At 34.9% G+C, this 14219-nt stretch overlaps 1 protein-coding gene across 6 annotated transcripts in view; it reads left to right on the top strand.

The window, feature by feature from the left end:
* The window catches only part of LOC150100946 (uncharacterized), a 322775-nt gene that overhangs the window by 153238 nt on the left and 155318 nt on the right, over window positions 1-14219 (top strand). For all 6 annotated transcript variants that reach the window (XM_090402231.1, XM_090402232.1, XM_090402228.1 and 3 more), the window contains one exon: window positions 4357-4520. In XM_090402231.1, the coding sequence (XP_090258357.1) occupies window positions 4357-4520 (164 nt within the window). The remainder of the gene's footprint in view (window positions 1-4356; window positions 4521-14219) is intronic.

Below are 14219 nucleotides of genomic sequence, written 5' to 3'. Positions count from 1 at the left end.
GAACCTGGGTAATGAAGAAAAACAAGAGGAGAAAGAGAGAATGGAAGTTTGAGAATGCAGACAGAGAATTTTAGAAAGTTTTTAAGAAAACTTGATGGTCAGAATATATTAATAGAGGATTCTGAAAAAGGAATCATAGCAAAGTGACTCCTAGAACTAGATGAGTTGAGACTGTCAACAAGTGAATAGTAAATAAAAGGAGATGGTGGTTACATGTTCTATTTCAGCGTTCGAAGAGACATAAAATCAAAAGTTATATCTTATGTCTCAAGGACACCAGCAATATTAATTATTTTATTGGAACAATTGATGGAATTGGTGAAATCTGAAGATAAAGTGACTTTAATGAAGAGGCTCTACTTTGAGGCAGTGTTTACAAAGTAGTAAAAGAAATTGTTTTGATCTAGTAAGGAATTTGTGTTTCTTGTAATAAAAATTATATTGCCTAAAGTAAGAATATTTATTCCCAGTTAAACAGTGAGAATGAATGGAACAATATATGCTAAATAAGGAAACAGTGCATAGTCCTATGGAAGTTAAGAAGTTTTATATTTTGATTGCTTCAAATGAATAGCCACACTCCAGCTTGTCTCCTGTTCTTTTTGGTTGCAATCCATCTACTATCATCAGCAGTACTTCTCCTCCCATCCTATCTTTCTTTCTTTCAGAGATATAGAATCTCCATAGTTGAAGTCCCTCATGCATGTCTTCCAGTTCATCTGTGGAACTGCCTGGCATATAGCAACAACCAACTGTATATTTGTCTTATTGGTCTTAATCTCACATCAGATTGCTTCAAATGAACCCACACTCCAGCTTGTCTCCTGTTCTTTTTGGTTGCAATCCATCTACTATCATCAGCAGTACTTCTCCTCCCATCCTATCTTTCCTGAAAATACTAAACCTTCACATTCAATTCCTGTAACTACATCATCTGCTGTTAACCAAGTCTCACTAATGCCTATAACTTTTGGCGAGGTTGCACTAACCAAAAACTTCTCCTTCTTGTTCCTGATACTTCTGGCATTAGTATATAGAAACAGCAACATCCCTTTATTCCTCCACCCACCTTTACTTTCTGAATTGACTACCCTATTCAATATTTTTGCTTGAGAGAGTAGATTTCTCACTTGATCATTCTCATGCTCACTCGCTTCATGGGTGCCTTCACACACACTTACTTGTTTCCACCCCTAATTGCATAAGTTTCCCTGAATTCACACATTAGCATGTTCAATGAGCAAAGCTCTCTCCATACACTTAACACCAAAACATTCAGATGTAGTCTATCTTCATTGTACAAATCTTTCTTTCTGTCAAACAGAGACCACAGATCCACAAATTCTATATCATTCCTTTTGCACAATCTACATATAGACTCACTGGCTATCGGTGCCCTCCTCCTCAGTTCGCCTCTATTATAGCATATTAGGAGACTTACAATCTTTGCCTTCTCACTCTTCAGTTTTGCCTCTTCTAACAACTCCTTCACATCCTCCCTCATCGAATACTTCTTGCCTCTCAAACTGGTACCAACCAAGACAATCATTTCCTTCGACTTACCTTTTTGTATCTGATTGATGTGATTAATATCGTGAATTTTTGCTCCTGGGAAACACAATTTTGTCATACTTTCGTTAAATTCTCTCCTGATTATTGAGTCTCCGTACATAATTTTCTACATAACTTGTTTTTCTTGTTTGTTCGGCTGGTCTTGATTATTCTTTCAGATCACCTGCTTCTTTCTTTTTTCAGCCCTGCTTAACTCCTGCCCCTTCTGATCATGTGTAGCATGTTAAAAATGAGCTGTCTTGATTTTCATTTAGTCTATAGCTGCTTCATTATTTACACTTAGAATAGTTTCAAACAACTCATTAATTTATGCATATTTTTTTTACCATATTTGGCAGGCTCTACTTTTGACCAGTCATTGTAGCCTCTATATACAGGTAGCCTAGTCATGAAGATACTTCACTTGCAAACTTTGCTTACATTTCGATAAAGGATTAATCAAGAATATAATTTCTCGGCAAGTTCAATTTAAGTATTCAAACCAGTTTTTATATATGAATATCCTGAGTTGGGTTAGAACTTTTAAACTGTTTTAAAGACTGGAGGCAGCAGATATCAGTCACCAATATAGCATGCTGTTAGCATACTGTGTGATTAGCCTTCACTTATATAGCTGTTAGAAGGATTCCTTGCATCCTTGAATCTGTTTAGGATGTAAAAAATCCTTTTAACAATGATTTATGTGAAGGTAGCTGATCTCATAGGAAGGTAGTTTTTTTTTTTTCTTTTTCTTTTCTCCTCTCTATAAACCTGATTAAGTCTGCCTTTTCTACAAAATAGGCAGACTGACTGAAGAATACATGCAGTAAACAGCAGTATGTTGCTGGCCTGATAGCTTTAGTTTCTTTAGCCTTGATTCCAGATAGGGCAAGAAAAAAAAAAAAAAAACTGACAATTCTGAGGAAAATTAGGAATAGCCCTGGCATTAATGGCTGATCTGTACATATTAAAATGAAGATATTAAAAAAAAACTTGATATGAAATTAACAGAAAAAAAATAGCAAAGCTTTTATTGTAATGGTTTTGTTCCTTTGTTCAGACTAATTTATTTTTTGAATGTAGTAGTTATGACAATGTTTGGTGCTGGACTTGATTGAAATGAAAATGTATAATTTGAAAAATGTTTAGTATTGAAGAGCAAATATGTGAGTGTGAAAATATATATTCAGTAAAAACGAGACATGAATGGAACCAATAATTAAGAAGATAATGAATCAAGTGTACTGTGGATTTAAAAAATAAATAATTAGTCACTTATGTTTATTAAGAATTTCAAGAACTAAAATTAAAGAACAAAAAAGGAACAAATAAATTTGCAATATATACAAAGTCACGATGAGATATCCAATGGCATATAATATTTGAGCGGGATTGGGGAGATTATGCTAGAAGAAACTGATCAGGCTATGAATCCTGGAGCTTTACTAGATAAGAATTTGAAGTTCAGAAGCCAAAGATTGCAAATACAGCCCAGATGATAATTACAATGCTGAAACAAACATTGACACGTAAGAATAAGGAAGTGATTTTGCCTTTTACATGGCTTTTTATATTACCTCATCTGGACTGTTGTGTGGATCTAGTCTCCTGATTTCTGAGGTTATGCAGATCAAGTAGAGAGGATAAATAGAAAGTGTTAAAGATAGTGTTAGGGATGTAGAATATAGAGTATAAGGACAGATTGAGAAATTGTGGACTATAGGCACTAGCAAACATTAGGGGTGGGGGGAATGATATGGTAGAAACTTACACACTTCTGAAAGGGTCACACAGATACCAGTAGGTGGAATTTGTCATTTTATAGATAGGAGAGCTGGATTTTTTCATCGAGTGGTGCAAGATTGTGGAATGGCATGTTTTTTTTCAGAGCGGGGAGGGAGAAGTGCAGAGTGCAGATGAATTACAAAGAAGATATAACAGGTGATGTGTGGCTCACTTGATGATCTCCTAAGTCTAGAGGTCTCTTGTAATAATAAAATAATTAACAGATCGCTTAAGACTAAAACTTTAAATAACACAAAGAACAAAAGAAACCCCATAAGTGGCTAGTGAGTGCTATAAGCTTAGTGGCAGCCTACACTAGCAATACTGAATTGTTAGATTTGTGTGTGTGTGTTTAGTTCATTTTTAATTAAAAATTGTTCTTTTGAACTAATCGATCATAACTTCACATCTCTGCTACTTTAGCAAACATTCTTAAAATTATATAGAAGTATTTTTAAATTTAAAAACACTTCACTTTTAACTGTTCATAGAAGAATTAACATAAGTGACTAATTGATAGTGAGAGTCTTCGTACCTCAATCAGTATAGATAAAACCCTTTGGTTGGAAAGACCTAGTTCGAATCCAATCTGGGACACAAAGAACCTTTATCAGGACTTTTCTTCTGGAGGTGAGTTATCCTGCTTCATACAAAGGTGACAAAGTTTTCTTCCAAGGAACTCTGGTTTTTCGTTCTGCAACCAGACAAACCAGCCAGTAGGAGTATACACACATTCAATTTATAGACAAAGAATACTTTATAGGCACATAAGGCTAACCACTTATCCTCAAATTATGGTTATCAAATCTAAACATACTTGAAAGGTCATGGGCACTTAAGTGCCTGTTAGACCCTGATGATGACTAATTAGTAGTAGTATAGTAGTTTCTTTTACGACACTGTTGTTGTTGTTGGTGATGATGATATGGTTAGTTAAATCTTTTATGAAATTATCAGTTCTTTATTTAGTTTGCAATTTTTTATTTTATACTCACATTCTTCATTAAAATTCATTACTAGGCTATGAAAGAAATAAGAGAGGCACTTTATTCTGCCAAGAAGGATCCCAACTGCAGGGCTTTGTTAATAAATAGTAGTGGAAGCTTTTTCTGTTCAGGTATAGATCTCAATTTTCTTTTGGGCAATAAAAAGGAAGCTGCTGAAGAAATGGCCTCTGCTGTCAGGTTTGTGTTTTTGAATAATTTGCATTTTTGTGTGTATGTGTGTGCGTACTGAATATATATCATCATCATCATGCTTTTCAAACATTTAGGCCTAGAGTGGCCTGTTCCAGCCTTAGAAGTCATCATTGAATCTCTTTAGAGGATGTCCTGGTTTTCTTTTTCCTAAGGGTTTGTAAACTGAACATTATAATAATTGAAATCAGGCTCCACACACATGCACACACACTTAAAATTCCATTTAAATGAGACTAAACAGAAGTTTAATGTGATGAAATGTATATACATTCTTCATCAAGTAGAGTTATTTAGAAATATCTGAAATGCTACATTGTTTATGAACATATGGAATTAGTGGATATATACTATAATATGTTTTATCCATATAAAACTTTTAATTATCTATATGATCTTACAGATAATTATAAGTCTACTGATGTGCTTCTAATTCTTGTTAGTGCAGTTTGAAGAATGTCATATGCTATAAGTGTGCTGGTTTGAATCTCATCTAAGATGTAAGGAACATTTATGAGTGGTTTTCAATCAAAGACTTAGTCAAGTAGCCAACTTTCCTCCCACGTCATTCACGATGTGTCACCAATGAATAGCATCCTCTCTGGAGATTTTCTCCATTAGTGTTGGTGTGCTCTGAACTTTCACTCAGTAATCTTCCTCTTATACATAAGTGATCTATCATTGATCTTATATTTCTATACATAGATTGTAGACTTATATATACTGCTTATTAATTACTCATGTTCTGGCACAGCATAACTAGAGAGAAAGAAGGTCCTCATTGATGTAAAGGAAAAAGCACGTGGGTGAGAGTACAGAACCCTGATGTACTCTAGAATTGATAAAAGAAATGTGATGAGAGGAAGCCATTCATCATGACATGCAGTGAATGTTCAGAGGGGAAAACTGGCAATCCACTCACAAAGGACAGGAGGGAGACCATAGGAAAGTAGCTTGTTCTTGTTCAGAAGGCCCTGATGCCAACCAGGATTAAATACCTTTGAAATGTCAAGAACAACCATATGGGTTTCTCCAAATCTGTGTTCAGAGGCGGATAAGGTTGGTAAGGTTTTGGTATTGATGTAAACACAGATTGATAAGAAAATAACTATTTATTAACTTAAAAGCTAATATTTTGCTGGTATAATATCCAGCATCTTCAGAGCACACAAACAAAGTTTATTACAACAGCGAGACAACCACAATCTGGTGTAACAGTGGGACTAGTGTAAGTAATTGCAGCGTGCAACACAAGACTAAAGTCCTAATTAGGCACCATCTAAGTTAAACAAAAAAAATAAAATAAAATAAAAAAACTAAAATTAAAATTTTTAAAAAAAAAATAGTAGTCCGAAATTTTGAAAAATACTAGTCCAATTAGTAGTCTTTGAAAGTTTTGAAAAATAGTAGTCCAAAGTTTTGAAAAAAAAAAAATTAATTTGATTTTAGGATGACTGTCTCCCAAATCTTTGGTAGATTTATACAGCCATACTTGTTGAGGTTTGGGGTATGTTTTAAGGCTTCTGTTGATTCCAGGAACAACCTCTCTAACTTGTAGAAGCTTCTGTGCAGTACTTTTGTTTTTTTCCAATTGATCCTGTGTGCAGGGGTATCCAAAGCATGGATACCCCTGCACATTGTTGAATTGGTGAGATGCTTTGGTTACCCAAAGGGGTATCCAAAGCATCTCACCAATTCAACATGTGTGATGAACACATAAGCCTTTCCACATGTTTGAAGGTTAGCAAGAGGTCTGCTGTAGAATGAGGCAGAATCCATATTAGTGATTGCTAATCAATTGGTGGGTCTCTAAGTGGTGAAGATATGTGGAAGAGATAGGGTCATCACCACATGTTGTAACACCCATAGTTAACCATCAGTCAAATCATGGTAGTCAATCTCCTAGATAAGAGATGGCACTTAAATGGGAAGTAGCGAAGAAGGTTGTTGTTGATAACCTTCTCCATCAGTTTTGAGAGTACTGTGGTGAGAACAGTGGGATGATAGGTTGATGACTGACTTTTCTCTCCCTTTTTAAATACAAGCTATAATTCTTGTAGATAAACTTATACGTTGGTTATACATAGCTTTTAATTTTTTCAGGAAATGACAACATATACTAGAATATTAATTAAAAACTTTAATCAATGCCTTCCTATATTTCAGCAATGTTACATTGCCATCTTCAGGGATCACAAAACAATGATATGTGCATGCAGCACACACACTAAGCAAATGAGGCTGGAGAAAGGCAACTGAAGTCGGTCCCAGGGTCATGAAAGTTTCCCATAGCAGACTAAATTGAGTTGTCTTGGCCATTGGGCTGATGATCTTAGAATGTAGGCTTTCCAAATTTGGGTCAGTCTCATGCACCCAAATTTGTTGAGGTTTGGGAAATTTTTCAGAGCTGAGGCTGGTTCAAGAAACAATCTTTCATACTTTTATAATGCAGCAAGTACAAGTATGAAAGATTGTTCCTTGAATTTCTCTTCCAGGTCAATTTGTTCAAAATTCATATAATTTTTTTCTTCTTCTACTAGAAGATGGAATGTATTAAACTTACATTGAAATTACATTGAAACCTTATTAGTATCAAAATTAAACAGGATTTTTCTGAGGTCCTTCTGGAAAATATCGGAGGAGACATATAATAGGTAGTTTTTGGTAGTGCAGAAAGTGATTCGCCTTGGATATCTAAACAAGAGTTGGAGGAAACGACTGATGCAAAGAGTTCTACGTTATCCTTGGGTGAGGTTACCGTGGTACTCAAGATGTGAGAGAGAGAGAGGTGGAAACACTTAAGAACAAAAGTTATGCTCAATAGTCTTAAACAAGGGTCCAGAAGGCTCATCTGCTAGTTGAGCAGGAGGCAAGCTTATTGTTACATTTCATTCTTATGCAAAATACTTTAGAATTGTAGAAAACTTTTTTTACATCTGTCTCAGGCTGTAGTATAAACTAAATGAGAAGCTGAAGTTTTTGATAAATTTTGAGTTTTTAAGCCATTGAATGTATGCTGTATTTTTATCATGAACTGAAGAGGCACATTTTTCAGAGAACCAGAGCTTGGCTGAGGGTTGCAGGTTGACAGTGGAGTGGGGAATGAAGGTCTTTATTTCATTGAGGATTAATTTGATTATTAGTTCAGTGTAGATGTTATGATCAGGTGAGCAATAACAATAATCTAACCATGAAAAAAGAGGCATAAAAATTGTAGAGATTATGCCACGTGATGCCATTGTAGTTCCATGAGGTATGAGCCTGAGAGTAAATTGGAGAAGAATAAAAAGGAGACTTGGATAAGAAGATCATGGTCATAGGTTTGGCATCAGGAGAGCATTACACTGTATTTCAAGAGAGCTGGTTAAGAAAAGGTCGAGAGTGCGTTAGAAAAATTAGGATGATTTTCTGGTATTCTGGTTGGTAGGTTAACAATTTAAGATAGATCATGACTGTTGGTAAATGAAGTCTTCCCTTCTAGCTTGATCCTGTGAAGTGAGAAGACAGCCAGTGTTATAGACATTAAAGTCATCTAGGAGGACAATTTTGCAGTTTGGGTATTATATTTTATGAAATCAACTTTTAGCAATAAGTAGTCAGGTGGCATAGTTATCAAAATTACTGGGATCGTAAAGATGAGGCTATAAATTGAGGTAGGGAAGTCTTGAGCCAGAACAGATCGAAAAACGGGGATTCCAGGTTGGCATGGAATATCTGATTTGACAAGATCACGCATTTGTCTGTTTTTGTAGAATGCATCATGCAAGATATGGCTGGGATAGTTAATGTGGGCTGTAGTTATGAATGCCATTTGGGGTTGTTAGCAATAGTAGATCAGGTTTTGATGTCTGTAAGTGGTGGTGTGTGTATCATTAATGTATTGATGCCTTGGATGTTGGTGAAATGAATGTGGAAGTGTTATTTATTGGAATAAATTCTCGTAGACAGGCTTATATGTTGGTTATGCATTATTAAATCACTTAAGGAATTGAACAACATAAATACAAATATAAACTAAATTACACTTTAATAAATATTTCTGATATTTAGGCAACGTCACATTGCCATCTTCAAAGGAACTTACAAAAAAAGGCATGTGCATGTAGGCACTACAACACAGTAACTGAGAATGAAGAGATGAAGCTATTGTTCTCCTAAAAGTCCTGATGGTGCCCTCTAGTGGGCTAAGTTGGTGTTCTTTGCTGTTGGGCTGAAGGTCTGCTGATGTAAGCCTCCCAAATTTTGGGCAGTCGCATACATCCAAATTTGTTCAGGTTTGGAGAGTTTCTTAGGGCTGAGGCTAATTCCATAAATAGTCTTTCGAATTTGTATTTGTTACAGTGTATTACTGTAGATTTCTTCCACCGTATTCTGTGGCGTGTATCCAGAGTATGGTCTGCAAGACCAGAATGGCTGTACTTGTGAAAACGGATGTAGTCCTTATGTTCAGAAATTCTGATATTCCGCTGTCCTGCCTGTTTGGCCAAAGTAAGACAGTTTACAGCCAAGGGACCTGGTGTACACCAAGTAGGTATAGGGGAAGTGGTTGGTCTTTAGTGGAGCGGATAAGGGATGCCACTTTTCTGTATGGCCTGTAACAGGAGGTCAGGTCATGTTTTTTTAAGATTTTGGTAATTTTTTCCGAGGTGCCTCGGATGTAGGGAATGGTTATGGATTTAGAGTAATCCTTGTTGTGGAGGGGGGAGGGGCTGTGGTTTGTAGGTTTTAATATTTTGGATTTTTTTGGGGGGGGGGGGATAGCCATTGGCTAAGAAAGTGTTGAAGATGTGATTTAGTTCAGTGTTCAGGGCCATGTCATTAGAACAGATTAGTGTAGCCCTGTTGTATAGTGTTTTCACCACTCCATATTGTTGTAAAGTGGGGGGGGGTTGTTGGTGAATGTATCTGCCTGTATGGGTGGGTTTTCTATAAACTGAGAAAACCAAGGTTCCATCAGGCTGGCGGGTGACTAGTGTGTCTAGGAAAGGGAGGCTGTTGTTTTCCTCTTTTTCCAGGGTGAACTTGATTCTGGGGTGTTGGTTGTTTAAGTGTGTTAAGAAGGAGAGGAGTGTTTCAGAGCCATGTGGGCAAAAAGCGAACACATCATCAACGTAGCAAAACCATATGGTTGATTTTCATGAGGCAGAGGCTAAGGCTTTTTCTTCAAAGGTCTCCATAATTATTGGAATAAAATTTGGTATAATTATGGAGGAGAGTATATATATTACTTTTTACGTTACTTTTGTTGAATTTATCATATTTTTTATGGGAGATTTTTTACATCTTCAGTGACACTAATGGTTTATGTCTATCTTTCATCGTGGAGTTGATGCTGGAAACTTAGAGCAGGGACATGCATCTAGGTTCTCAAAGGGTGCGCCCTAGAAGATTTCCGGGTGCGCCCTGTGGTATTCCAGAGAAATATCTGTCCAGATATAAAAATCAATATAGTTACTCTATTATACCTTTTCATTACGGATATACCGCTCTTTTTGTCAACCACATCATTATTATGTTAATTAACAGCGGTTTTTCTTGCAAAGAGAACAGGAATATGGTTTATTCTTGTTGTGTATATTACTTATTTTCAGATAAATACACCCAAATAAAATGGATAGATTTCTCAAAAAGAAGCATGATATTGAAGAATCAGATTCTGGAAGTGAGCAAAAGTTAAGTGCAAGTAAGAAAGCAAAATCGCGGCCTACTCACAAATATAATGAAAGTTATTTAAGCTTTGGTTTCACTTGGACCGGAAATGAAGATCATCCTTTGCAGCTGTGTTTAGTATGTGGATGTTAAATGGCAAATGAATCATTGCTTCCTAGTAAATTGAGTAAACATTTTAAAACTATACACTCTAATTTACAAGATAAATCTGTAAGTTTTTTCAAGAGATTGTCTGAACAGCAAACAAAAGCGGCAAATTCTTTTAAAAGTATAATGACTGTTTCTGATAAAGTTCAAATCGCTTCTTATCAAGTCTCAGAACTGATAGCAAAAAATATGAAAGATCATACTTTATGTGAGTCACTTATTTTGCCTGCATGCAAAAAAATGGTCATGACAATGCTAGGAAATGAAGCAACAATGAAAATAAGCAAGATTCCCCTGTCCAACAATACAGTTCACAGGTGTATTATAGAAATGTCTTCTGATAGTGAGAAAAATGTATGCAGTAATAAACTTCAGTATTCAAATTTTGCATTGCAAGTTGATGAGTCAACAGACATTACCAACAAGGCTCAACTCTTAGCATTCGTCCATTTTATTAATGAAGATCAAATAGTAAATCAGTTTCTTTTTTGCAAAGAATTAAGTGTGTCCACAAAAGGTGAGGACGTTTTTAACATTTTGAATAGCTATCTTGATAAATGGCAATTAACATGGAAGTCATGTGTAGGCATTTGTACAGATGGAGCCCCTTCCATGGTAGGCTGTGTTAAGGGCCTTACATCTTTTGTAAAAAAACAAAATGAGAATGTTATCTTAACTCACTGCTTTCTTCATAGGGAGGCCTTGATGGCAAAAACATTGGGAGAAAAATTAAGAGAAGTTTTAGATCAAGTTGTTCAGATGGTAAACTTTATTAAAACTAGACCTGTCAAATTGCGTTTATCCGAAAAGCTTTGTATCGATATGGATTCACAACACAGACGGCTGCTTTTACACACTGAGGTGAGGTGGCTGTCAAGGGGAAAGTACTTACCCATGTACACAAGCTACGACAAGAACTTCTTGCGTTTTTTGAAGAGATGAAACAATTACATTTTTGTAACCTCCTTCGGTGCGAATTTTGGATTGCCAGGTTACAGTATTTGGCCAATATATTTCAGCAGCTCAATATTTTGAATACTAGCATGCAAGGGAAAGAAGAAAATATTCTCGCATCTACTGACAAAATGAAAGCGTTTCAGAGAAAACTACAGATTTGGAAAAGAAAAGCTGTTGAAGGTAATTTGGAAATGTTTCCATTGGTAAGTAACACTTGCATAAATGAAACACTTCCAATAATAGTTGAACATTTAACAAGTTTAGAAGAAAAATTGAGTTGTTATTTTCCATCACTTAACACTGAACAATACGATTGGATTAGAAACCCATTTATGGAAACTTCAAGTGATTTTGGTTTAACATTAACAGAAGAAGAAGAACGCAGCTATATCCACTGATCGTGGATTGATGATTAAACATAAGGAATTGTTTCTTGAACCCTTTTGAATTTCTATAAAAGAAGAATGTGTGTCAATATCTAAAAAAGCTTTGAACATTTTACTACAATTTTCAACATCATATTTATGTGAATTAGGATTTTGTACCCTCACCACAATTAAGTGTAAAAAGAGAGGAACTCTTTAATGTATTGATGAGGAAATGAGAGTTTGCCTTTCAAATATATGCCCAAACATTGAAGCAATCGCTAGAACACATCAGGCTCATGTTTCTCATAAACACAAGAATGAATAAACTTAAGGTATGTTTCATTTTATTTTTTTTCTGTAATATTGGACTTAATTATTATAACATATTTCTCAGAAATTTGTATATAGTGCGCCTACAATTATTTGTAGGATTTTAAATGCGCCCTGACTTCAAAAAGTTTGAGAACCACTGATCTAGGATGATAAAGCTGTGCCATAACTCCCAAACATGTAGTGTCCACTTCAGTCCAAGTGTGTCCTTGGACTGTGTTCCCTGCACACTGCTCTACTTGAACTCCTTCAAGGCATAACCTGGCAGAGTAAGCAGATTTGCCAGCTGATTGGAAACTCTCCAACAGATGCTTTACTCCTAGATCCTGAAATGGAAGAGATACTGGCTACCTAGTTCAGTAGTGTTGGCATGCCAAGAAACGACATCACCTGCACTGCATATAGGAAGAAAAGGGGTGGTGGTGAGTGGCAGGAGAACAGAAATTGGAGAAAAAACATGGCAGTAGTCACTTTATACCTCCAAAAAGCAGTACTTCACAAGGCAATAAAAGACATCTACCACCTACAGGTCTAGTCAGCATTTCCTACAGTTAAGGAAATTCTGATTGACTTCATGTCCTCTTCTTTCATTCCATCTACTTTTGGAACAGCCTTTGGATTTGCCATTGTTTAATGCTTATTCACATCCAGTCTTGAAACCATTTGAAGAAGAATCCAGAAATCAAATTTTACACTCATGACAAATTTAATTGAAAGCAGTCAAATATCAATGCACTGTTTCTCTAATGGTGCATTTTTATTTATTTTATTCATTTTTTTTTCTTTTCTAATGAGAAAAAAATCATGCCTCATTCATTGACAATACTGGCTATTGCTGCTTAAATATCTGTGGATTATATTAGGAAAAAATTGCTTTGAGAAATATTTTTTAATGTCTCAGCTATCAAAATTGGCAACTTTAATTTTAAAAAGGTGAGATGATTAACTTTCATTTTATTTTATCGTCACTTTATTATAACAACAACAAAAAAAAACCTGAATAAACAGAATGTTATGCTTAACTGTAATCCTGATAGGGGAGGGGAAATTAAACTACCACCTAGGCAGTTATTATTAAATGGCTACTGAAAGAAACACTTATAAAGGATATTATTTAGAGATCTCTCCCCCACCTCCCCAGGTTAGAGACAAAGGAGCATCTATAATCCTATATACCGGTATGATCTCTAATCATATTAGCAGAGTAGTATTTCAAAAACATGTAATTTGTTAGTCAGGCTTTCAAAGAATATACATCCAATTAAAAACCATCCAGGAAACTATGTGATGTTTGGAAGGTTAAGTAATCATTATAAGCTTATGCATTAAAAATCTTATTATGAGTCAACTACAATAATCAAATCATGAGGTCCATGGAAGTGATGTTTAATATATCAAGTGGAACTATTGGAACTCTTTGCAAATATTTTTGTGAAGGAAGAGAAATGTATTTGTTTTATTAATTTTCTCTTTCATGTATGTTTTTCCTTTTTTTTTTTTTTTTTCCATACATTAGTTCTGAGGATGCCAAAATCCAATTTACATTTAGTTATATGCTTCCTTCTGCAAGAGAAAGTTTTTTAAATGTTAAAAGTGACATGGAACCTATCCGTTTCTCACACATAATTGTTTGGTAATTGACTATAAACTGACACTTATCAAAAAAGTACTTCGTCTCTTTACTGATCTCAGTTTGAGGGAGAGTTCTTGAGAAATTTTTGTTGTTAATCCTCATAAAATTAACTAGATTTTAGTTTTAAATTTATCAGAGTTTATATTAAGAAAATTTATCTTCCGCTATAAAAAGAATAATGTTGTTTGCCTAAGTTAGTTGACATATTTGAAAGATATTTGTGTGCAGTTTCAAGTGATCTGTTACTACCGGAAAAATAATACTGTCTTTCACAGTATTTAGTATGGATTAGGCAAAACAGTATTATTTTTCCAGTAGTAACACATATCGCTTGAAACTACACACAGATATCTTTCAAATATGTCAACTAACTTAGGCAAGCAACAATATTCTTTTTATAGTGGAAGATAAATTTTCTTAATATAAAGTGATAAATTTAAAACTAAAATCTAATAAAATTTATGAGGATTAACAACAAAAATCTCAAAATAAAATAAATTAATTAATTAATATCACAGATAATAGACATGCTGTAAAGTATTATATGCCAACTTCTTAGGTAGCTTAATTACAGAAGATGGA

This window comes from Typopeltis vanoorti, chromosome 12 (assembly GCF_054136105.1).
Source record: "Typopeltis vanoorti isolate ZY-2024b chromosome 12, IOZ_Tvanoo_1.0, whole genome shotgun sequence".
Lineage (NCBI taxonomy): Eukaryota > Metazoa > Arthropoda > Arachnida > Uropygi > Thelyphonidae > Typopeltis > Typopeltis vanoorti.
The sequence above is the reverse complement of the archived record's forward strand: the minus strand, read 5'-3'. Positions and strand labels throughout refer to the sequence as shown.